The sequence below is a fragment of the Lichenostomus cassidix genome, chromosome 3 (assembly GCF_008360975.1).
Source record: "Lichenostomus cassidix isolate B80296 chromosome 3, HeHo_3.0, whole genome shotgun sequence".
NCBI lineage: Eukaryota > Metazoa > Chordata > Aves > Passeriformes > Meliphagidae > Lichenostomus > Lichenostomus cassidix.
In genome coordinates, this window is record NC_139483.1 from 88,325,419 (window position 1) to 88,350,902 (window position 25,484).

At 37.7% G+C, this 25,484-nt stretch overlaps 1 protein-coding gene across 2 annotated transcripts in view; it reads left to right on the plus strand.

The window, feature by feature from the left end:
- The window catches only part of BMP5 (bone morphogenetic protein 5), a 56,037-nt gene extending 32,919 nt beyond the window's left edge, over positions 1 to 23,118 (plus strand). For both annotated transcript variants that reach the window (XM_085056622.1, XM_085056623.1), the window contains 4 exons: positions 8,708 to 8,905; positions 16,686 to 16,762; positions 18,608 to 18,718; positions 22,392 to 23,118. In XM_085056622.1, coding sequence (XP_084912748.1) covers positions 8,708 to 8,905; positions 16,686 to 16,762; positions 18,608 to 18,718; positions 22,392 to 22,541 — 536 coding nt within the window. In that variant the 3' untranslated portion in view covers positions 22,542 to 23,118. The remainder of the gene's footprint in view (positions 1 to 8,707; positions 8,906 to 16,685; positions 16,763 to 18,607; positions 18,719 to 22,391) is intronic.
- The last annotated feature ends 2,366 nt before the right edge of the window (positions 23,119 to 25,484 follow it).

Below are 25,484 nucleotides of genomic sequence, written 5' to 3' on the forward strand. Positions count from 1 at the left end.
CTTACCTATTTGACTTAATATAGCTGCTTGACTGAGGAAGGAATTTGCCTTTCCCCTCACTTGCTCTTCCCTTTTTCAGTTTATTCCTGCAAAGGGTCCACTTCTAGGGACTAAAGTTTTCAAAACTATAGGGAAGACCTGTGCTACACCACTTCAGCTTAGCTCAAGGAAAATTGTCCTTTCATGCTCTTACAATTTTGCTCTTAAGGCTTTGATTATTTTTATTGGGTTGCTGTTACTTCTGGAAGCTATTAGAAACACCAGCAGTTGAATGACACGTTTGTGTACAGATGGAACATGAATTTTTATACGGCTCAGTATGTAGCGGACTCGGTTCGTAACCCAGAGAACCCCACCCACCTTCCCTCCAACCAGCTCTCTGTGAAAGCTCAGGGACTGGTTCAAATCAACCAAAAAACCTTCCCTTGGCACAAGTGAACTTCAGGCTGAGCAGGTCTGAAGCATATTTCTTCATGCCTCCAGCTGTCAGCTGAGTTTACAGGTGGTATAGGACTTCAGCCCCCATAACTGGAGAGATGTTTGTGATAAGTCCTGCTCCATTAACCTTTCTATTGCAACAGATCATTAAACTAAACGGGATTCTGTTAAATAAGAGGATCCCTGATTGAGGTATTCAGGTGCTACACCGCAGCCCTGGATAATCAAGTCTGTAAATACATATTAATTTTTAGATTTATTCATACAACCAACATGGGGTGCCAATAGTTGCTGAGACTCCAGGGTGCTACTATATTGTTATCATTACCATTAAAAGAGTTATTTCTTGCAATTAACTTTCACAGATATTTTAGGCAATTACTTGTGTAGATATATTTATTTGGATCCCTGAAGATGGTGCCTAAATAATAATAATGCCTACATAAGGAATAATAAAAAAAAAATTGTGACTATTTAATATAACAGTGTGAAAAAATACCCAAAACTTTGGAAAAATGTCTGGTTGTTGTAATTTATATTTTTCCCCCTTTGAAAATGCTGAAAAAGTACAAAAAGCCACATGATATTGGAATGCGTTTTCTTTTTTCTTTAGGACAGTATTTGGTATCATACGTCTCATTTTAGCATGAAATGTAGACTTTTTCTGTTAATGGGACATTTTATTTTGAACAGTAAGAATAAAGGTTTGCATGACACATATGGAAGCTGTCAACATATAATGCACTGTTTCCCTGGGGCTGTGGTAAATTAAGGATCAGGTTTTTTTGATTCTCTTTTTTAATGTATCCTCAACATTCTGCAGCATCCCCTTTGGCTGATTCCCTCCTTTTGACACCAAAACTCTCTGTCATGATTCAAATGAAAGGTGATCTTTTTTCATGCTGATGGGCGCATGGGTGTTGGATGAACTGGAGCATAAAATCAATGCAGATGCACAAACAATACGAAAAGCTCCATGCAATGCTTTTCCTGTATATATACACCACATGTCTCCTAAGACTTAAAACATGTTCGAGTGAATCAGCACCTTTGTATTAGCATTTAGCATTTTTATAAGTGGACATTAGCAGTGGTCTGAACATCACTTTTGATGAAGGGGTATAAACAGCTACAAGAGTAATCCTTTTTTCTGTTTGTGTCATTGCTGAGGAGAACCTGGAGTTTTTTACAGAAAATGGGAGAGGGAGATAACCTATAATGATGATGGTTGGTGATCCACAGAATAAAATGGGTTCCAAATACACAGCTCTTAATGCAACATCCTGAGTAACCCCACAGTCACATAGTTCTGCACCCTTTATTGGATTACTACAGCTCTCAGTTATTTTCCACCCACCAGCACATCAGAACTGGTGGTGACTTTGAAAAGCCAAAGCTGATTGAGGTGATTTCTGTTACCACATAGTCCCATAGAAGGTTTCTTTGGGATTTCCAGCTGTTTGAGGTGGGCAGGCATCAGGAGCCCTCCGCTCCCTGACTCTGACCATTACTTCAAGTATTTTTTTTCCTCAGAGCAATGGGAAACTTGAAAAAAATATGTTCCTTGATCCAAGTGGAGCCTGGCTCCCTCCAGCATGTATTTGGGTACACTCTGACACGTGTCCCCTGGAAGGGGGCTTGGACCCTAACCCTACATGCTGCATGAAGGATTGGTGAAGTTCTCCAGAGATGATGGGGAAGAAATTAAAAAACACACTCCCTCTTTTTTAGCCTCTCTTCCTTTTAGCTTGGATCTTCCAACTTCCCTTTCTCCTACTAAGCCTTTAGAAAGGCAGCATGACCACATTCTCTGTGTGTCATGGAGTGGCTGGTTTGCTTTCAAGCCGTGAAAACCTGTGGCAGCACCCTGGCTTCTTCATGTACTTGGCTGCATACTTGTCATTGATTTGGCCTCACTGTAACCACACTAAATGTCATCACTTTATCCCATAGCTGCCCCCAGACAACCCTGTCACCTCACTTACATGACCAAAGTAGCTATCAAGTACTCTGGAGGATGCTTCTGGGAAGTTGCTTTTAAATCTCTTTACGGATCTGGTATTTACAAGGTGCAGTATGAGGAGCAAGTTCACCTTCATTACTGTCTTTATAGTAAGGGGAACTTAGGATATATGTATTTATATTGATATATATATGGACTTTGGCAGGCAATAGCTCTGACTAAATTCTGAGCCATCTGGAAGCCATATAGCCATGTTAGCACAGCACTGAACCCGAGGTTATACATCCTGCCCCTCAGCAGGTTTTATTAACTTGGGCTCAAGCACTGCCTAAGTACAGCTACATTCATTTCTGGTTCAGAGCTGACTTTGGCCAAAATTGCACTAGTAAATTAAACATGCCCAGGAATACTGTAGTGTCAAACAAGCTGGAGGGATGACTCTCTCAGTCTCCAAAAGAGGGCGACCCCATGACAGCTGTCCCCATGAGAAAGGTCCCTTGCAGTGCTGCCTTGAGGTCCTGTTGACTCTGCGGTGGAGCTGGCATGGGATGTAAATGCACCAGGAGCACACTCCCACCCTGAGCAGAGCACTCCAGTTCCAGCACTCTTTAATTTGGTCAGTTAGGTCAAACCATTGTTTCCAGCAGAGTGGCAAACATCGTCAGCACTGTGTCAGCTTGTAGCAAGTGAACACACCCTTTGCTAGCAAGGTCACACTCACTGCAAGCACAAGGGGCAAGGAGGGGAGTGAAAGAGGCTCCTGCCCCTTCTCTTACCACCACTGCATACTGATGCTCACTGGTCCTGGCTGCCAGGCTGTGCAGCTCCCCCTACTCCCTGCTCCCCAGGCAGACGAAGGATACAGCTGCTTCTCAACACCATTATTTTAGAGATAATGACTTTTGTGTTCCATTCCATTCAGAAGGCTTTTATCCATTTTATTCTTTGGTGGATGACCAATTATTATTGGTGGATGACCAATTAATCTAATCTCTTCTTGTTTTATTGTCTTCCTGAACACATTTTTTAATGGTGCAGAAAAGCTCCAGGACTCCCACAAGCCACTCACAGTTTAAGTGCATTAAGTTGAAAGGATAAATCAAGTACTTATAAAGCATTTTTTTGTATAATTACATCTGATTTTTTGTGTAAGCATATATGGTACTGCCATATTATACAGCATATCAAGGTTCCTTACGTATTCCCAAGTGCTTTCTTCAAGAGTTTTATGAATACCAAAATTAACACAAAAAGAAACTCAAAATTCCTTCAAATGAACTGAGTAAAACCAACTAAATGTAAGATTTGTTGAACAGAAGATGAATTTTTAGTTTTGACTAAAGTTGTGAAGCCTAGGAAAGGCAGAGCAGAGCATCCAAGACCACCCATTTGTCAGAATTCCTTAAAGCCTCCAGGGAGAAGAAGAGTTAATAAAACACATAAAGCTTGTGTCAAAAGCATATTTTATGTTGTTATAGATAAATGTGCTCACCAAAGGAAAAGTTTGCGTAACAGTTTATGTAGATGATACAATAGAGACAGTAAAAAATACTTTGGAGTTGGAGTGTTGAGGATGTGTTATATATGGACCATCACATTTGTGTTATTAGCTTTTCTCTTTTCTTTTTTAAAAATAAGCTTATGTAGCCAAACTCTGCCTCAATTCTTTTGTTTCAAGTCCCATTGCTCTCAAGAGTACTGTTCAGGCATGAGAAACCATAAAAGTTTTATCTAATTTTGTAAACTACTTTGTGACCTTTCAGACTCAGAGTGTATAGCCAGGTTTTTTTTTTTCTCAAATATTAGATGTTATTGGACCTTGGATGCTCAGGATCTTTCTCCAAAATGCCTTTCCCAATCCTCATTTCAGATGCCACTCCCCAAAACATGGAAACCATAGGTGTGGCACTGGAATTTTAGGGGGTTTTTTAGCAAACCATGTCAAAATGGATTCTCAGAACCACTAAATTTTTCATTTCTAATTACTAATATGTAAAATTATTACCAAAATAACTACTGTGACCTAGCAGTAGTGATTAATCTGTAAAATGTGTTTTGTGGCTTCTTGAACAATTTTGAAATAAATAAGTACTTGTTTTTCATAACAAAATGAGTGGTTTGCTGCAGTCTGATGACTCAGGACAAAATAATGGATTTTGGATTTACTCATTGTGCTGTGTTGCCAGTGTAAATCTGGCTAGGATGCATAACAACTGAAAGCTCTTGCAAATTTAGTGTCTGATCAATGTTTTACATAAAATATATGCTGTCTAAGGAGATAAAGCCAAAGCACAAATCTTACCACTGTCATTGGCATCCATAGTGGCAATCTCAGAAAAAGTCAGCTTTCTGAATGTTATGAAAAACAAAGATATGTCTCCAGGTCAAGACTGCGTGACAGATTGTTATTGAAGAGCTCTTGCATTTCCATTTGGAGCAGCTGGGGGGGAAGTGAACTTTTAAGATGGAACTTGATCAGTTCATGAAAAGAATTGTATGATATGACTGTATGTGACAGCACTAAAGCAGACATAGTGACACAGCAAGTAGCCCTGCAGTTATCACCCTGATTGCTATTCCTATTTTGTGGGTAAAAAACCAAAAAGCACAAAATTGTCAGGATTGTTGAGACAGGACATTTTTGTAAGCTGAACTTTACCGTTATTTTTGCAGCAGCGATTCCTTTATTATTAGGGGAGAGTATGTGAAAAGGCAAATAATATTCATTCAGTTCAGTCAGTCAAACCTGAACTTCCATGCAAGCTTTTTATGCAAACTGCTAAGAGCACTTTACTATCAAATAGTATAAAAGAAAAAAAAAAGTTTAAATGCCAAGTCAAACAAATATATCTTGCCAAAGACTCAGAATCCTATTAATAAGGACTAAGGAGTTCGGTGAATTTGAAACATAATGCTTTAAATAAGTCTTAGTCTCTGAATATACCTGCCAGTATTTAGAAGAGATAATTAATTGTCACAGCAGGATTGAGAAGTGCATGCCAGAATGTGAAGAATACAAAGGCTCTGGACGGTCACCACAGAGAGTAAATCCATCTGTTATGTTTTTGGGGTTTTCCCTAGGTACAGGGGCAATTGCAGTGGCTAAATTTAGTGGAGCAGGCACAATCTGGCTGCTGGTTACTTGCACTTTCTTCTTTTCTTCCGAAATCTGAAGAAAATCTTTGAAATTCTCAGAATTACAGATAGGATGGCAGGATAAAGCCAAACCCAGTTTTCAGAATGCTTGACCATGTTCAATTCTTGTTCACAAATGCTCAAGAGAAACAGAAACACAAACCTTGCTGTTTTGGTTTTACAAGTTTCATCTGGCTGAAGCTCTGAGTGTAGTTAAGCAGGTCAGCCTGATTCATTCAGCTGATTTTAGAAAATATTGCTTTAATGCCACAGTGTGGAACTACATGCCTGAGAGACCTGGATTTTCAGTTGTCATTGAAGCCAAGACTTCTGTAAAAGCTAGCAAGAAATGATAGCTTAAAACCACTTACAAAAAATGAAGTCTGTGCATTCTTCTTGTTACAAGGGGAAATTCAGGATAGAATAAATTTTTTCTCAATATATTCTGAAATTGACACTACAGACAAAATTAAGGACTACCAAACAAGACCATGGCGCACACAATGGAGCTACTGCTGTGGCAGAAGGCTTGATGCTTTTCAGAGGCAGGATACTTTGAAATACCTCCTGTTCAAGAAGAGGCAATGCTTTCTGTTCTTAGACTGAAGGAAAATACCCCACCTGTACACCCTTTTCCCTTTTTCTTTATTTCTTTAAGGATAATAGAAGTTCTGTAAATGCAAACTTTCTTTTGAAAAGAAGCAACCTAAAATGGAGACAACATATGTAGTTTGAATTTCCAAACCAAACAGTTCAGAGATCCTCCTTGGAAGAAATATAGTGTCTCAAGGGCAGTGTATATTTTGATTGCTTCGTCTTCTGCAAATTGCAGTTAAGCTAAGGTATATGATAAACTGAGAGAGAAAAGTTTAACAATGAACCCACAGGAGTCAATAAAAGTTTTCTTCTGGACTAGAAGCAGATCCAGTGCATATACTATTCATGAAATGAACAAATGTGTCCTAAAAACTTGTGCTGGCTGGTTAGAAGATCAAGCACATAAAGGAATAAAGTCACATAAGCTGTTTCTGTGTGTAAAAAGGCTGTGGGTTACAGGATTAATTTTTTATAGTATATCTCTATACCCTGGATAACCAAGTAAGCCTTAACTTGTGGAATCTTAATAGCCATCTCATTGCTGAAGTCTAGAGGAAACCCAGAGGAAACTTAATAATATTAAAAGTTATTTTAAAGGGAGTTCACATTGGTTTGAAGGATATTTTGCTTCGCACACAATATCCACCATTGTAAATTCAGAGAACCTAGATTTAAATTCAGAAAAGCTTCACACATCTTTACCATTCTCAAAATATAAATCTAATAGTATTCTTAAAATGTCCACCAGTAAAACATTAATATTTTACAGATAAAATTAAAATTCTGAAAGTCATTGGAAGGAAAAATAAAGAAAAATAGTAAAAATATTCCCTCTAGAAATGAAGGGAAACATGGAACTTTGTGGTAAGAGGCTAGTTTGTCCATGTTGTTATGAATAGAGAATAGTCTGTACAGTTTTTCATATCTGACTTGCAACAGAAGATTGGAACATATAGGAATTAATGTTACTGAATTATTTAATAGTAACTCAAACACATGAAAAGAAGAACTAAAGAAACACAGGACTAAAAAGGCATTTAAAATGAAATCAGAAGCTTCAACAAATATATTTTTCCCTTGCAGTCAAAAAAGTAATTATCAAAATTGTTCAGAATATGTTGCCAATTACTCTGCTCCATAACTGCTAACTTTCTCAGTTCTTCTCTTGCCTTTGCTGGGCTCTCTGTCATTGGAAACATCTTAAACCAATTTAAAGTGCTACACCTGAATAAACATGTTGTAAAAGTGTTTATGTATTGAAGTGGGTCAGTTCAAGGTATGGTATTTGGCTGGAACTTCTAATTTCTCTTTTTACTGCAAAAGGGCTGCCAGAAGGAGGAAGTCTGAGCTGAATTAATACATTTGTTACAGTGGAAGTAGAATGGAAACTACTTTAACCACAAATCAAACTGCCTCTTTCATTTACGCCAGTGATAGAGTTTTTTTAAGAAATATAGACTCTGGCATGCAGCCACTGTAAGTTTGTGTTTGAACAGGAAACCTATATGCTTATTTCTATAAGGTTTACTCCTATGCTTGTTTGCAAGCTCTTTTTCAGGGTGATTGAGTTAACAGTGTTATACGTTTGTGAGGCAGATGCTCCTTTATTGCTTGTGTAGCAAACTTTTCCAGTGGGTTCAGAGGAATCCTCAGGCGCCCCGATGCCGCCCGGCGAGCCGTGCCTGTGCCCATACCTTCCCGTTTAAAGGACCTCTGTGTCCCCCACCCTGCACAGCTGCACAGCTTCACATGACACTGTCTCATTTTCTGACGGTTGAAGGGCTCTGCATAATACACGTACACACAAAAGTGTTTATGCTGCCAAAATAAATTCTGTTAAGAGCAAGGGTTTATTTGCTAAAATGTCACTGATGCAGTTTCAGTGACTTGTTTTGCTTTCCTTTCTTTCAGTGAGGTTTAGACCACATAATATAGTGAGGTTACAACACAGTCCTGACTGAACAAATACTTTAAAGAAATATGCACATCTCCAGGGAACAGAACCAGAGTCAATAATGTACATATTTCAAACTCTCTTCTCTTGAATGACTGAACGGTTTCCTACCTTTATTGGTGAATGAACATCAGTTTGAGTAACACTGTGCAATATTTTTTTTAAAGCAGAATTTATTATCTACACTTCTATTTGCTACTGATTTGCTTTGGGGATATAAAATTCCACATCACATTGAAACAGCAAAAATTAGAAGACCACATTACATTATCCTTTCTGTAGCAAATAGACTTTAATGGGGCTCATTTATTTTTCAGTTCTGTAGATGTATGCATGAGACTGAATTAAAATGCCTGTGTAATGAATATATACAGCACACAAAGACTGCAATTTCATGCAATCACAAATTGTACCTGTAAAGCTGTTGAAACTTTTGCAAATGGTTGAGTTTTCTGTCTTTTTAAGTTCAGTTCAACAAAATGTGGATAGGATTCCTAATCACGTAAATTCAGGATTATAGCAAATTCCTTACTGTGCTTCAGTCAGCAGCTGAATTCCCACTGTGGCTTTGGGTGGAGCAGAAGTTCACCTTTTAACTTGCAATTTCCATTGCTTTATAGGTCGAAGTATCAATGTTAAATCTGCTGGCCTGGTTGGAAGACATGGGCCTCAGTCAAAGCAACCATTCATGGTTGCATTCTTCAAGGCAAGTGAAGTGCTTTTCCGTTCTGTCCGAGCAGCCAACAATAAGAGGAAAAATCAGAACCGCAACAAATCCGGTAGTCAACAGGAGTCTTCTAGGATGCCAAGCATTGGGGGTAAGATGGAACTATGATTTACTAGTCTGTTTATAGGAGTTATGGGCACTTGCTCAAATGCAATGGAATCACAACAGCTCAAAAAGATGCTGCTCACTGGCTGAACTGTCAGAAACTGTGTTCCCACTCCTCTTTTGTTGTGTTGGCCCTGGCCATGATCTACCTTCTGCAAGTCGGAGCAGTTACATCTATCATGGCCCCCAGGAGGGTGAAATGGCCAAGTAGTTTAAGGAAGTCTGTGTCTGAGCTTGAAACTAATCCTAGACAGTAGGCAACTGGATGATATTTTTGCTATGCATTACTAAAAAGTAGAAGAGAAGGATTGTCCCACAACTACTTGTCTAGGAAGCCTCAGCAAAGGACAGTGTTTAAACAATTGTTTAACTGCCTCTCAGCTGAAGACAAGATGTAACACAAAAATATCAATACTGGAAATGAGGAAGTATCTGTAATTGTAATCTGAAAAATTGTAAACTGTTTATGACTTCAGACCAGCTGTCAAATACTGATGTAAATATAGAATATAGCCCTCTATGGAGTAAATTTAGTCCCTTACCTGAAAGGTATGGACAGTGGCACACATGAAAATGTTCTTAATCCCGTTAGAGCCTGGAATAAGTTTTGCTCCAGTTTTTTGTGAAATGGTCCTTTCAGCTAAAGGCACAAAGTCACCTTCTAAATATTCTCACTTTTGAACAAATACGTCTACTTTTTGGGAAAAGGTGTGACAGTGTATCTTTCTAGAACCCTGGCAGATTTAATAACAGCATATCAAAACCTTAATGTAAGTGCTGTTCTTAAATCCTGTGGATGTCTACAAGTAAGCAAATCAATATTTTGTGGAAGGAATTTAGCCTGGGAATGGGACCCATTTATTTGAGAGGAAGTGTTATGAGCAATATACATTACTTAAATACATCTCAGGACCTTGACAGAGGCATACTAGAGACCACTCTAATGCAATGCAAAAGCCTTTCCCAGATCTTTTGCAGAAGGATAATTTTACCATAACAATCAAAAACTAATATTGAGTTGCTAAAGAAGTGAAAGAAATTATTTAAATAATTTTTCATGTTCCCTGGAAAAAGTCTGCTAATTTTGAGAATCGCATTTTTTTGGTGAAGGGAAAATGATCTAAGTAACATGATACACACAAGGTACCTATATAAATATCACACTTTCAGATTGAATCCTATGTATCTAGTGCATGAAAAAAAAATTGAACAGATTTCTTAAGTCTCATTGATTATAGCAGGAAAGTTGAACACAAGTTCCTTGCTGGTTTGATCTGGGAAAAGCAGAACCTTATCACATGCTGACAAGTTGCATTGACAGGAGAATTACCTCAGGGAGAGCTGTTTGTAAGTCTCAAAATACTTTTCAGCCTTGCTTGTGCATCCAGTTGTGCTCCAGACCTGTCGTAAAACAAAAAAATCAGAACACCTCTAGTTAAATGTGCATTATGAATCAAATTTTCTCCTAATCTCTTTAAAGTCTACATAAGCATAGAATACATCCCTGCATATATTGATCCCCAGCAGATCTCGTTCAAAAGAGATTGCAGTTCAAGAAAACCATACTGTTGAAACAAAACCAGGTTAAGAAGCAATTGCACATGCAATTGCATCAAAATCAGAGGCATTAACCTGGAGAGGGAGGAAGCAAGATATAGGCAGGCTGGAAAGGATGGCAAAGCTGAAGGTAGATAAGTGACCACAGCTTCACATAGTAACACCCTCTATAGCAAAACTACTTGGACGTGTAGCTCCTGCACCATGGCAAGTCAGCTTCTATGCTCCTTCCATGCACAAACTTCTTTTATTTGGGTGTCATTAATGATCACTCACTGGACTTTTCACACTATAGGTGTTCCAGAACACTTCTAATGACTATTGCAGCAATACTCATCAAATACTGTGGATGAGAATGCTGAAGGCAATGTACAGATTCTATCCAGATGCTGCCATTGTGCAAAAAAGGCATAGAGAAGAAAACATGTTATTTTTGCTCTGATCTCTGAGTCTTTTCAGAATATAGTCCTTCCATGTGCAGAGCCTGCAATCAGAGAAAAGCTATGCTCTTTTCCTCCTCTTCAGCAGCCCCAGGATCTGGGGATATGCTGCATCCCTTCAGGTTTATGAGAGGAGGCTAATTCTCTAAGTTCTCTACAGCTTCCACTAATGAGCAGCACTTCAAAAGTATAATTCATCTCTTCATATTTAAACATAAAATTTTTGGGAAAAAAACAAAACAATTCTTCCCATCATTTTTCTCATGGAAAACTGACAATAGACTATGTTCAATTCTCATTCACTCCTTGGTACAAGACACTTGACACAGTGATGGGCAAAGATAATTGTGTGATATAGGTCTTTTGTTTCTAAGCTTCCATAATCTTGTATCTACAGCACCTAAGACAGACACTGACAGTGAAAAATGCTGGCCTACATAGCCAGAGGTAATGTATCCAGACCCAGATAGGAATGTTGTCATTCATAGGTCACTGACTTCGGATATACCATTCTCTATACATCAATTTCAACTTTACCACAATCTTGTCTTCATTTTCTCCTTTTTCCTTCTTCATTTTCTGTTTCTTTTTTCCCCTTTTGCTTTTTCTTTCCCTTTTCCTTTTCCTGTTTCACTTTGCCCTTGCTTTTTGTCATCTTTCTTTTGCCTCTTGCCTCTTGTATTTTGCTTTCTTCTTTTGTCCTTATTTTTTAACTTCTTTGATTTCAGCAATTAGTTTTACTGAGTTCTCAGCATGTCAAAAAGGAAAGCCCCACTGGACAACTCAGCTCTTCTCTTTCAAAAGACAAGACATTTTTAAAATTTTTCATGGAGTTTCACAAAATCATAGCATGGTTAAGGTTGGAAGAGATCTGGTCTAGTGGAAGGTGTCCCTGCCCATGGCATGGGGGTTGGAATTAAATGATCTTTAGGGTCACTTCCAACTAACATTCTATGATTCTATCATATACACAAACACAATATGAAGAAAATAAAATCTTACATATGTGTTATTGCAACAGCTGGGAAATTGTTGACACACTTGGGGTCATCATCCCAGTGTTGTTACAAACTTCAAGAGAAGATGATGTCAATGCAAAGACAGACAGAATTAAGCTTAGCATTCAGGCTCTACTCTACGTATCTGCTATGCACAGAGGATTGAACTCTTTATTATTTACCTGGTTTTATTTTTGTCAAACTGTAGATAAAAGAAAAAATAATTAAAACCCAAAACCAAACCAAAACCAGACAGGTTGTTCACAAAGTACACCATATAACTCTCCCTTAGAAAAAAAATTGGCTTAATTTCAATTTTTTTAGCATTGTCTAAAAAGAGTTACAGTGTAATTGGGCACTACAGAATATCCACATTTAAATAGTGAATAGTAACATACACCAAGAAACTAAAAAATAAAGCTTCATAATTTTTGTTCTTAACGCAGTGAGATAAACCCAGAAAACAATACTTCAGGCTACATTTTGTGTATGTTATTGATTGGTCTCACACTAACTGATTGAAAATACTGTATTTTGTAATAGTATGCATAAGCATGTTTTTCTGTCTTTATTTCCTCTGGAAAAAAAATCTCATTAAATTTCTTATACATATATTTTATTGCCATCCGTCCACAGTTCTTTCTGCTATGTAGTGGTTTAGATTCTAACTGCAGTCCTTAAATAGCTGAGTAACAATGTTTTCTCAATCACAATAACCTATGGTTTTGATTCTTGACAGAATAAGCGTATGGGTCTTGAAGCAACAGAATGTGAAATTGAATCCTTGGCACCAGATCTTATTATAAATGTCACATTTGATACTTACATGGAATGTTATATTACACACAACATTTGTCTTACATGAAAGATAGAATTCAAGGAAGGAATACAGACTTTCTTGAGTCTCACTCTCTTTGTAGGTGAGTGGGTTAGATGACTTACAGTCTGCACACACAGGCCATTTTATCAGGTGTTCTGGTGTGACCACACATCATTTTAGTCTATATTTAAATGGTTCAGAATATCACAACAATGATGGCATCTTTATGATAACTTGCATATTTATTATTCCTTTAACTGCTGGGACTTCTGCTACATCTTGGCACTAACACTTCTGCACATGTTCTTGAATATGAAAATGTCATTGCAGAGAAAGTTGGCAAAACCACAATCTTTAGCTTTCATTTGTTTTCCTGCTTGGATGCTATCTGAAGCAATATAACAACTTTCCTGTGCATCTTTCTCACATTTTTCAGTCAGTTTTTTTGCAGTGACTTGTGTCCTCTATGTATGACTTTTAAATTTCCCCTAATAGCTGAGACAGAAAAGCTCAATATTCACCTCCTATGAAAACTGATGTTAGTGAAAGTGAATGTATATATCCTTGTGAAGAATGATCAGTGAACACAGCTCCCTTTTTTTTAAGTTCCTTTACTTTCAACTACCTTCACTGTACTTTGAGTGTGTGCAGAACATCCTTGGTTATTACAGACAAGTCAGCACAAAGCATGACTTAGGGGCTTTGGTTGTATTAAAGTAAACAGATTTTTGAAAACTTGTGATGTTTAGGGCATCCAGCCTTGCTTTCAGTTGCTACTCTAAAAAAACATGGAACTCCCATGGGATGTGGGTGTATATTTTTACCCTGCATGCACTGGGACAACTGAGAGTGTCTGAGATGGCAACACAGCTATATGTGGAGATCCTTTAATGACTGTCATTGAAAGGCTAGGAAAATACCATAGGAAAGAATGCAGTATTTGCCTTTAAAAAGTATGAGGATTTGAGATATTATAGCTTAGAAAGGCTAACTTAACATCCCTGATGGTTATTTAGTGTTGCAAATGGACATGTCTTGACTTGTGGACAGCTTTTGACACAATTTTGGGGGCCATATTGGGCCCATGTGTATTGAATAGAAAGTAGGTACACAGCCTGTTTAAAAAAATAAAGAAAAAGCCTATTCAAAGAGCAGGTTAGCAATAAGAGAAACATTTGTTTGGGTATTTTGAATGACGTCTTGTCGAGTCTCTTCTGGATCTGATTCAGTCCAATTTTTTATTGGTAATTTGGATGACTGAGCACTCTTCCCAGACCTCATATCCTCTGTGAACTTCCAGAGAGCACATTCTGTTCTATTGTTCAAGTTATTAACAAAGATGTTAATATCAGCACTGGTCCTTTAGGGACATCCCTAGTAACCAGCTGCCAGGCAGACTTGTACCACTGATCCTGTTTGGGCCCAGCAGTCCAGCCAAGTTTCCATCCATTACATTCTTCCCTTTAAAGGTACTCTTACCTATCAAAGCTATTGATTGGTTTGACCAATTTGACTTGAGGAATACTATGGGAAACCATATCCAAAACCTTCCTAAAAGCAAAGGGAACAACACCCAGGGCTCTTCAAAAGTCCACAAATCTGGTCAGATCATCACAGAAAGCAGTCAGGTTGGTTAGGCACATTTTGAACTAGTAAATTCATGCTGACTGTTCCCAAAACACCTTCTTGTTTGTGTGCCTGGACAGTTTCCATGAGAATTTGTTCCAAAGGCTTCCCAGAAGCTGAGGTTAAGCTGATTTGCCTTCTTGAAGATGGGTGTGACTTTTTCCATTTTGAATCATCAGAAATGTCTTTCAGTGTATGAATGCTCAAAAATAGCAGGAAGTGACTTTGCAATGTTGGTCAGCTCATTCCCCACCCTGAAAATTGTCTGTTCTGCTCACATGGATTTACGTATCTTCAAGTTGCTTAACTGATTCCTAACTCTGTCTCTTTTACTGTGGATAGAGCTTCAGCCACTAGGGTCAGGGATCTGGGAGTCCTGAGGGTAAATCTTGCCAAGACAAAAAAGTCATCTGAGTCCTTGTCACTAAGTCCTTTACTCTGCTGAACAACAAAGCTGTGTTTTTCTTATGTTTTCTTTCTGCTATGAATGTACTTATAGAAGTGCTTCTTGTTGATGTTCTCATCTCTCACATTTCAACTGCAGCTTAGCTTTAGCTTTCCTGACATCCATCCCTGCATGCCCAGGCAATATGTTTATATTATTTCTGTTTTTTCCAATTGCTTTTGCTTCCTATTTGAATTTAAGTTCAGCCAAGATTTTCCTAGTCAGCCACAGTGCATTTGTGCCATACTTGCTTGAATTGCAATGGGCTGCAATGCTGTTGTTGATGTCATCCCTATAACTTTAACTATACTGTGTTTGCTGCAGCCCCATCATGCGGTAGATCTCATCAACATTCCTCATCCTCAATCTTTTCTTTATTCATTGATTTGTGCAACTACAACAGACTCCTATGGCTGAGGAGGTGGGAATAAAAAAAAAATTCTAAGCTGATTATTTGACAGTGTGGTTTTGCTGCAAAACTCCTATTCTGGGTTATACTACTAAAAAATAAGCCTGAAATAATATGAAATAACTATTTTACTGTATTTTACACTGTGCTTGGTTGTGGCCGTCATACCTTCAGAAAGACACAGAGAAGCTGAAGAGAACCCAGAGAAGAAATGGTAGCAGAGGTCAGGATGGCTGACAAGAAGCACTTGGTAAATTTGCAGAAAAACTCCTCTAGGCCATATATTTGGAAGAGTTTTCTGCAAGGATAGTGAAGAACTACACAGATTAGTTAATAGACTGTGGAAGTTCCTTTCATTTTATGTGAAAAAGGAATTTCTTTCTTAATTATCCTGAATTTTTTCAGAGACCTTCCATTTCAGTCTCAAGTCTTATAATGTTAAAAAGAAATGTTCCTTAAAAAATTCTTTTCCTGAAACGGAAAGATTTGTTTCTTTCACCATGTCTTCCTTTTTTGCTTGGGTTTTGTGGAATTTTGTTTGTTTGTTTGCTTTTTCTTGTTGTTGTTGTGGATTTTTTGGTAAACTTTTTTCCCCCAGAATGGTTATTTTGGTTCAAAAAAGTCACTTTAAGCATTCTTGAATTGGAAACAGAGGACACAGCCTGTACTCCGTGCTCTGTCACATGCGTCTCTCATGGCACCACATGAACAGCTCTATACTTTGGGAGCCAATGTGATGAGGGCATGGCTCTCTTCCTTCCTTTCCTGTTACTTAGCATCAGTAAGGAACAACTACTAGAATTTCTCCAGGAGTAAGATTTTCATGGAGAAGCATATATGAAATGTTCTTTGTGTCCTTCTATCCTGACACATCTGTGAGAGAAAGCTTTCAGTCCCTTAAAAAGCACCTGTTAGTCTTCTTGTTTACATTAGTATTATCGACTAAAGATCATCAAGTGGTGAGTATTTCCAGAAAATATGGTAAAAATTAAGAAGTATAAAATGTGCTACTATGTGTTTAACTAAAAGACTTTTGGAAATGCCTTTGTTTCAGGATGTTTTTTATTGTTGCTAATTTATCTTTTGAATTGGGCTACCTTCCTTAGATGGCAATTAAAAGTGTGCCAACATACAGATGACTTCCCCATATTTTGGATCAGGCTCTCCCTTGTCCTCTTTGATTACCTGTGTGCATATTATCAGAGGTGTTACCCACCTAGCCAGCTGATAGACACTTTGTAAACCTGTTTCCCATAAAGCTGTATGCATTTTTTGCCAGGGTACAGCAATTGCATCAGTATGACTGTGCTGATTCTGTATTTCCAGGATTACACTGCCTTTACAACTAACCCTAGGATTATAAATGAAAATATGGTTTTCCTTTTGTTTATACAGCTTGGTACAAATATAACTAATAGTCAGTTCTAGCAATGCTTCCAAATAATTTATTAATGTTATTTTCTTCCTGTAGATTATAACACAAGCGAGCAAAAGCAAGCATGTAAGAAACACGAACTTTATGTGAGTTTCCGAGACTTAGGATGGCAGGTATGATTATAAATGCTCTTTCCTATCAGTTCAAACTGGGACAGTCTCTTTTAAAGTCCCCCATTTTTTGCACTTTATTTTCTTTATGGAAAATAGTATTTCAATGATGAGACACAAATTCTTTAAATGCATTTTGTAATGAATCCTTATCAGTATTGCTATCCCTATAACTTTAACTTTTTTAGTTCTTCTCTCAAAGATATTGCATACATTAGTGGCTTCCCGGCTTGGATTCATTCACATAAAGATAAATTTTAACTACTGCTCAAAAGATTAATGAATCTGCAGTAAATGAAACCAAAATCCCCGCACCAAGTAATGAAATGTTTTAAATTTTCACTAGTTCAGATTTGAACCTCCCTGGTTCAGTGCTGTCTACTGCAGGTCATAGAGATTTCACTGGGATAGGGTCCTGACGGAAATAAATCTTGGATCACTGCTCAGAGAGCTTTATAATGCCATGAATAATTTTATATAATTTCTGAGGAAAACTCATCCTGCCATACAGTAACAAAAAATAATGTACTTGCAGAAAAAGGTCTTGAAGTCAGAGGCAGGGCATTATGGGCAAAGAAAACAGAAATCAGTCTAGGGTTTTTTTTCCAGAAAGCAAGGAACTCTCTATAAAGAAAGAACAAGAAGGCCACCAGCAACCTATAACTGTTGCATATATAGGTAAGAATTCAGGGAAGGCTGTCTGTGAATTGCACATTTCTCTGAATTATTTTAAAACAACTTTCCAGGAGTAGAACAAGTCTAGGAGGAGAAAAAGTATGCTATCTCTTTAGTGACAGCTCATCCTTTATGTACCTAGCTCGGATTCTCACATGGCCTCATTATCCTGTCTGATATTTTGTAGCATATTTATCCCCACAGCAGCCTGCAGAAGTAGGCAGAGGATATTTTCCCAAGTCTGCAAAGCACGATTACCCTATCCAGGGCCACAGAGAAAGCTTGTGGTCCTGAACTCAGGCCACTGAACAAGTGAGATATTGTCTCTAGATTACGGGGGGTTTTTCAGATATCAACAGTTTTGGGTTTTTTTTAAACAGTAAATTCTGGTATGCTCCAAGGTGTGCAAGGCTCTCAGACACCAGCGGCCACAGTGGCCAAGGTAGCCATAGAAAAAAGAAAACCTATTTTTAACACAAAAACTACTATAAGAATTAAAAGTTTTAGCTGGAAAGCTGGAGCTACACTGTACAATATTTGATCAGTGAAACCCAGAGTGAAATAAGATACAAAAAAAAGATACAAATCCCAAGAAGTAGCTACTTGATCCTTTCTGCCCTTCCTGCAGCACCTCCATTACCTGGCAAAGGAGGAATTCAGCAAACTAAACACACAGCTTTCATTAACATTTTTAAATATTTTCCCTCTTGTGGTCTTTTGCCCATGCTGTATTGCTTGAAATACTGAAAATATATGATTCATTGGCATGCCAACGGGTAATCACTAGCAACCCTCAATCTCACGCAATAACACAGTTAATAGTATTGAGTATGCTGAAGGAAGAGAATGCATTTTAATTAATTTTGTTGAACCAAGAAGTGCTCAAGAGTTTTAGTCTGGAAGGAAAAGTATTCTGCAAATATATTTTAATCTTTAATCTCCCTTATAGCCTCATTAGTTGGTATTCAGTACAGATTTTTAGGTTTATTTTAATTTACATCCAAATTTTGCATTAACAAAGCAAGTACTTTTTAAAAAAAAAACAAAAAAAAAATCATTGTACATGCCACCCTCTGAAGTTCATTTTGTCATTGAGCAAGTCTTTGTTTGATATAATTATAAATTCCCTGAGTGAGAAAATATAATGAGTGGATTTATTTGTTCTTGTTTTAGGATTGGATTATTGCACCGGAGGGCTACGCTGCATTTTACTGTGATGGAGAGTGTTCTTTCCCCCTCAATGCCCACATGAATGCAACAAACCATGCCATTGTTCAGACTCTGGTATGCCTCTGAATGTTAGAGTTGCCTATCGCGCAATTTGTGTCTTTGCTCAGAGCCTGACTCTTCTGTTTACCATCACTGAATTTTGATAATATCTGGGTAAATAATAATTGATTTCAAAAACCTGCTTTAGTGATTATGTTGGAGAGAGTATGAGCTGCTCAGAGTGGCCTGTGTGGTAGGTTTCACCCCCATTTCAAATGCAATAGCACATGAGAAGACTGTGTTATATTACTGGAGAACTGTGTAGGCAGGAACCAAAGGGGCCCTCTGGTTTGACTTCCAAGAGTTTTTGCAGCTTATTGAAGCTCAGTGTTAACATCTACATGCTATACCTTCCAGAAATGATGACACTTGGCCACTCTGTGGACCTCTGCTGTCAACTGTTGGCAGAGCTCCTTACACCGTAATTTAATGTGAAGCTTTGCAAACAGATGCATTTGCATGTAAGAAATTGTGTTCAGTCATGCCTGGCTTACAAACGCAATTTAAACATAAGTGTGTTTGGATCTGCTGCTCTGCCTGGTACATGTAAAAGGGGATTTGCAGCCAGCTTTCTGCCTCTGCTAATTCTTATGTTAGTCCTGTGCCTCAGCTAGAACAGCCAAAAAGATGATCTTAGTTGAGGCAGCTGGCTAGGCCTCCTCTACCCCAGCAGCATTCAGCTACAGAAATCATGGCCTTTAGACTATGACTAAATGTAATCCTGCGAGGCCAAAATCTGGTCAGTCTGGTCAAAAACTGATTTTTCAGCTGTGCCAGCTGAAGATCTGGCTCTGAATAGCTCTGATATTAGCAGAATGATTAAGAAGGAGAGGAATGAGAGATAATACACAAGGAGGAAGTGACAGCATGAAATTAGAACAGGAAAGAGTTGCCATTCCCAATTAGTTTCTGGAAAGGTCAAGGCACTCAACTTCAATTAGAGAAACATGGAGTTAAGGTTGCCTCCAATTTAACCTGATAATGGTGAAGTGTCCTGCCCATCAGATTATGCTGATGAGTCTGTCCATGGAAAATGATATTTTGCTTGGATTTTCACCTTAAAAGTCTGGGCCTGAAAATCTTTCCCCCTTGAGAAACAGAGTTACTACCTGGGATACCAGGCCCAACATCACCTTCAAATTTAAGCCCCACACCAAAAAACAACCTAAAACCAAACAAGAAAACAAATAAAAATAAAGTTTGATTTCTTCCTGATAGAAAACAAATTCTGTATGTGAAAATTGCCGATTATTTTTACATGAGAGGGATATTTTTAAAAACTCTGCATGTGCTTTGACCTTTTCCCTTCTATTCAACTTTTCATTTACTCACCTTTTCCAAATCTAGTCACCAATGCAACATTATTCCTCTAAACTAGAATTTGAGTCAGCAAGATTTACAAAAAGAAGGGGAAATGTCAGAAGCTGAAAATAAGTAGAAATGTGTTAAGGGGTTCAGGTGAAAGGGAACAGAAAATGCCAGTTGGCAAGGAATACAACAATGTGCTTAGAAGACAATGAAGAACAGCATATCTGCAGTCCTGAGCTGAAAAGAAGTAGGTCAGCAAAGCAATAGTTTAACATTATGCAAACATTGTCGAGAAAAGTTGCCAATATCACTAAGATCCCCAGGTTACAGTTCCCTGCAATTATGGACTGTTAAATAAGAGTTGGCCCAGTGCTACTTTCTCTTGTGTGTCTTTCCTGTCAAAAAATGGTTATTTTCCCATTGTTAAGAAATGTGTGTAGTTTGTCCTATTTTTTTAAATTGGATACTTAATTTTTCCCCATTTTATGGCCATTTTGGAATTGTGTGTCTTCCTCTGCATGCACTGTACATGCATTCAGTTGTGCAGCCAAAAAATCATGAGGCTAATTAAATTTTAGCTGTACATAAATTAGATGAGATAACAGTAGTTGAATGCTTTCTGGTTTAAATTATACAAAATTCGGATTTACACAAGGTGTGCACATGGGGATGGCTTGGGAAGCAATTATTCATACGCTCCACCCTAATCCAAATGCAGTCATCTCCCAGCCATACTGATTACACCATTCTGAAAAAGCCTACTCTTTGGGTTGGGAAGTGATTGTTCCTTGGTACCCCTCCAAGCTTTACTTTTCTATTTTATTTTCTTTTGTAACAAGAACAGGGGAAATACTGGGCCAGTGCCTCCCTCTCTCTCTCTCTCTCTCTCTCTCTATTCTGTAGCTGAACTCAGGCAAACAGAAAATACAAATGCATGTAAATACAAGACAGGGTGCATTTAATGAGTTCTATAAACTTTGTTCGCCTTTCCTGCTTCTCATCACCCTCAGAACAGGCACAGGGGTGGCACTGACATCCTGATCATGTAAGGCAGTGGATCATTAGGTTGGCTTGCTCTGAATTGGGGGTAAACTCTTGAAAAGGCTGTGAACATCACTTCCATGGGGGTATCCTGGGGCCATGGGGGTATCTGGGCGTGGCAGGGGCTGGGGGGACCAGGATCAATGGCGGGGCAAACATCTGCCTAGGTGAGGCACAATCATTCTTTTCTCCAGTGCTTTGCTATTCATTTGTTAAACAGTTTTTAAATGTGTGTCTGAACTGTTAGAAAACTGCTACTTCAGGATTTATTATTGCTCATTTCAAAAGGCCTTCTCATGGTAACTGTTATGTAAAAATCGTTTCCTGATAGACTGTTCTCTGTTGTCTGGCAAAGGCTCTACATTTATATCACTGCAAGACAGATGGCTCTAACAGATTTACAAAGATTTAGCATACAAATGAAACCTATTACTGCTGAAGTCTTCATCCATGCCTTAATAATCTCTTGCCCTCTCTATTACAACTCCCTCTTCTCTGGCCTCCCCAGTTTCCAAGTCTTCAGCATGTGTAGAAAATTACATCCAACCTTGTTTCAAGTACAAAGATCTTGTATTTCCCCCATTTTCAGATATTTCCACTTGATCTTGTTTGTTCTGGGATGCTGTTCAAAACTCTTTTCGTTCTCTTTAACCTTTTATTGATATATTTCAGCCGAGGGAGCATAAAGGCTTCACTGCCTCAGCCCCTTCCCCAAACATTCTGTCCATCTGGAACCCACTTTATGGACTGATTTTTTATTTCAGTGGAAGTAGAATTGGATCCACTGATACCTAGATAAGACCTTAAAATGCCCTCATACTGTCTGATACCCTGCATCATACAATTTCATAGGCTGAAAACTGTTTCAGTATGAGGCTTCGCCTGCATGGCCTTTGCTGTCTGCAATAGATTTTCCTCCACACTGAGCCCCCAACACAGGAAAGCCTTTTAGCACATGCTGGGGTCCTGGTGAGACCTGGGGCTTGAGCCTTTGCTTCATGTTATGCCCTGCCATCAGCAGAGATGGTAGGAACAGTGTGTTTTAATGTTTTTCTGAGCAGCTGCCTAACTTCAATTCTTCTCTAAATTTCATCTGAAAACCCACTTTGTGTCTTGGCTGCTTCTCTTAATTTATCTCCCCATCTGCTTTTATTGTATAACTCTGCCCATGCCATTGAAATCAGAGAAATGTGCTGGAGGTAAGCTGTGCTTTAAAGTTGCTAACCGAGGAAAATTTGTGACCACAGCCCTTGCTGAATTGCAAAGCCATGTTTTGCACTGACATTGTCCTTGTACCTCTCTGTTTGATATATGAGCTATGTATTTATCTGTCTTTCAGGTTCACTTGATGTTCCCTGATCATGTACCAAAGCCATGCTGTGCACCAACAAAACTGAACGCAATCTCCGTGCTCTACTTTGATGACAGTTCAAATGTTATTTTAAAAAAATACAGGAATATGGTGGTGCGTTCATGCGGCTGCCACTAAAATAAAAAAATAATCTAAAGCAGAGGGTTTTATTGAAAATTGTAATAAAGTCAAGATATGAGCCTTGCTGATGAAAAGGCAGGCCTAAATTTATTCCATTTCATGTCATCTCTCATTTAATTGTACAGTATAATGTATATAGTAGCTTTTATTTATTTAAAAGTATATAGTTTCTTTTGTATGAGCAAAACTTCAGAACCATTTATTTTATGGGTCACCTCACTATGCAGTAGAAATTCACAAACTAATTTTTCAATTGACCATTCTGAAATCTGCTTTATCCCCTTTCAATATTGTAAAGTAAAGCATTTTTGTATAGATTTTTTTAAACTAGAAACTCCAGAACTTCTGTAACTGCTTTGTATTGTTAGAGGAACTAAAATGCATTTGGTCATATTGTGCCAATGAAAACTGTGGCAAGGTATTTATTTAGAAAAAGGCACAGGAGTAAAAAACTGAACAAAACTGCTTGGCTAAACATATTTTTTCTTTTAGAAGTTCTGCTCCATTAGAGAAAGTGAAATGTTCAACAGTGCTTAAGTAAATAAACAGCAGATAAAAAATAGAAGTGAAAAAATTGCACATAATTGTCATAACTATTTTCTTTAACAAGATGAGTGTAACTGGAGGAGTATGTTACTTTTTGGCTCACAAGCTGCAGAGTTAGCAAAAGGCTCCAGGCTTTGGAAATTCTGTGTAGACAGACTCTTGCCTCTATCAGTGACTTTCCAAGTTAACAGTAAAGATTGAACTACAATATTCTTACCTCAAATCATATCAATCTATTATCTACTCCACTCCTCGGGCAGGTATTTTTATAGTAGTGTGTAAAATGAACCAAAATCAAACAAAAAACCCCACAAGCCTTCCCATTACATACACAAGTTGCTAGATACACCAAGTAGACAAAATACAGGGTATGGAAGGACTTTGCATTATTTAGCTCCCACTTTTGGATGTGCTTTATGAGTGTGCAAGGGAAGGCACAGGGGATGCAGCAGTTGTCACCTGTTTAATCAAAACCCTTATCCCTGGTGGTGGCTGTTTTCAGGCAAAGATAAAAAACACCTTTCATAAGAGGGTGCTGGGTAACCTGCAGCCCACTTTCAGTCCCATCTGCTATTCTATTGGATGGGGGGTTGTTTAAATAATGAGACTCAAAATTGGATATTTTTCCTTTTCTTTATCATTAACTATTGTAGTTTTGATAGTTCTTAAATCCATATAAATAACTTTTTAATCTCACTAAGTTTTGGCCTCAAATTAAATCCTTTGGCTGTGAATTGCACAACCAGAGACTACATTCCTACCACCACTACACAGATGTTTGAGTTAATTACATTTAATATCTTTGGGCACAACTTTTTTTAGTGTTATGAAAACGGGAAAATAGAAATTGTCTTCTCTCTATTACCTGGCTAATTATAACATACGCTTTTATCATGAATTACCTTCATTAGAAATGCTTCCTTTAAACCATTCTTAAAGAGTTGCTAAAAAATGGATAGGATTTATCAGTTTCTTCTTAGACAGTCTATTCGTGTAAACTCTGACTTCTCTGGTTATTTAAAACATATCTCAAAAAACTCAGATGATTACAGACTGATAAAATCAACATGTGTGTGTGACTGTGTGTATGCATGTGAATAGGCAGCTGTCATTTTTGCAGAAACTAATTTATTTTGTCTTGCTATTGGAGTAATACATAAATCTTGCATTGTATACACTCAATTAAAAAATAATATAACAGCTCTGATTTCAGCCTTGGGAACTCTTTCCCCCTAATAGAACAGTTCCATTTTACACTCCCATCTGTATGTTGTACTGATATTACCCAAATATCTACGTTTAGGTTCAGTTCATGCACAAGAGCATATAGGAAAATATTTCTCCACCTGAATTACCATTTTAGAAAAGTTAAATTCCTCTGTTGTCTCCAAAAAATTACTGCTTTTTGTATAAATTGAGTACGTGGATATGCTTTTTTGAACCCAATTTATTCTAAAAGGAATTTGATGGATACTAAATTTTGGGTACATTAAGTAATATATATTTTAAATAGTGGTGTACCATTTTGAGACTAAGAAGGTGAAGATTATTGTTGTATTATTCTTTAAAATATGCTGTTGGAATATATTTCTATATTTTGAGACATAATAAACCTATAATAATATTTTCCTCTGCTGTGACTTTGCTTCTTAGACACATGACAAAATGACGCTGGCTTGATACATCTTTTTAAAAGGAAAAGCAGGAGATCACCAATGGTTATGCACAGCTTTTGTTACAGTTCATTTATAGTACAGACATTTTGCAAAAAGACTTTTATTTTGCTGTTTCTTAAATACCAGATGGTGAACCATCTACATTACTAATAAAAATCATGCCTCCAAATTACACCTCCCAGTGCTAGTACTCTACTCAAAATACACTAGAAAGGAGAAATGTTTTTTAAAATTCTCAATAAATCTGTAACTGGTCATTCCTCTGTTTGAAATGAGGGATAGTGGCACCACACTTTCTGCATGCTCTGGAGAAGTAAATATATGCATGTTTTTATGTAAACTTGTTCAGGTAAGCTCTTCTTTAGTAGTACCTACTAATGCACAACTTGTTCTTTTACTTGGTCCTATCAAATACCTGTTATTTTATATATATATATATTTATGCATAATATATAAAGACATATTTAATTCAATGTGTACACAATTATATGAAATAGATACCCTTATCTGTAGCTATATCTATTTCTCTAGTCATTCCATTATCATTTAGGATACAAGAGCTTTGTTTTGTTTCAAGTTGTTTAAGCTTTCTGCATCCTTCACAACTGGAATCTCAAGGGCTGAATGCAAAAAAAAAAATTCAGAAGCCCTGTACAGAATCAATATTACAAAGCTGTCTGGTAGCTGACAACATACCAATACATCAGATCAGTGCAAA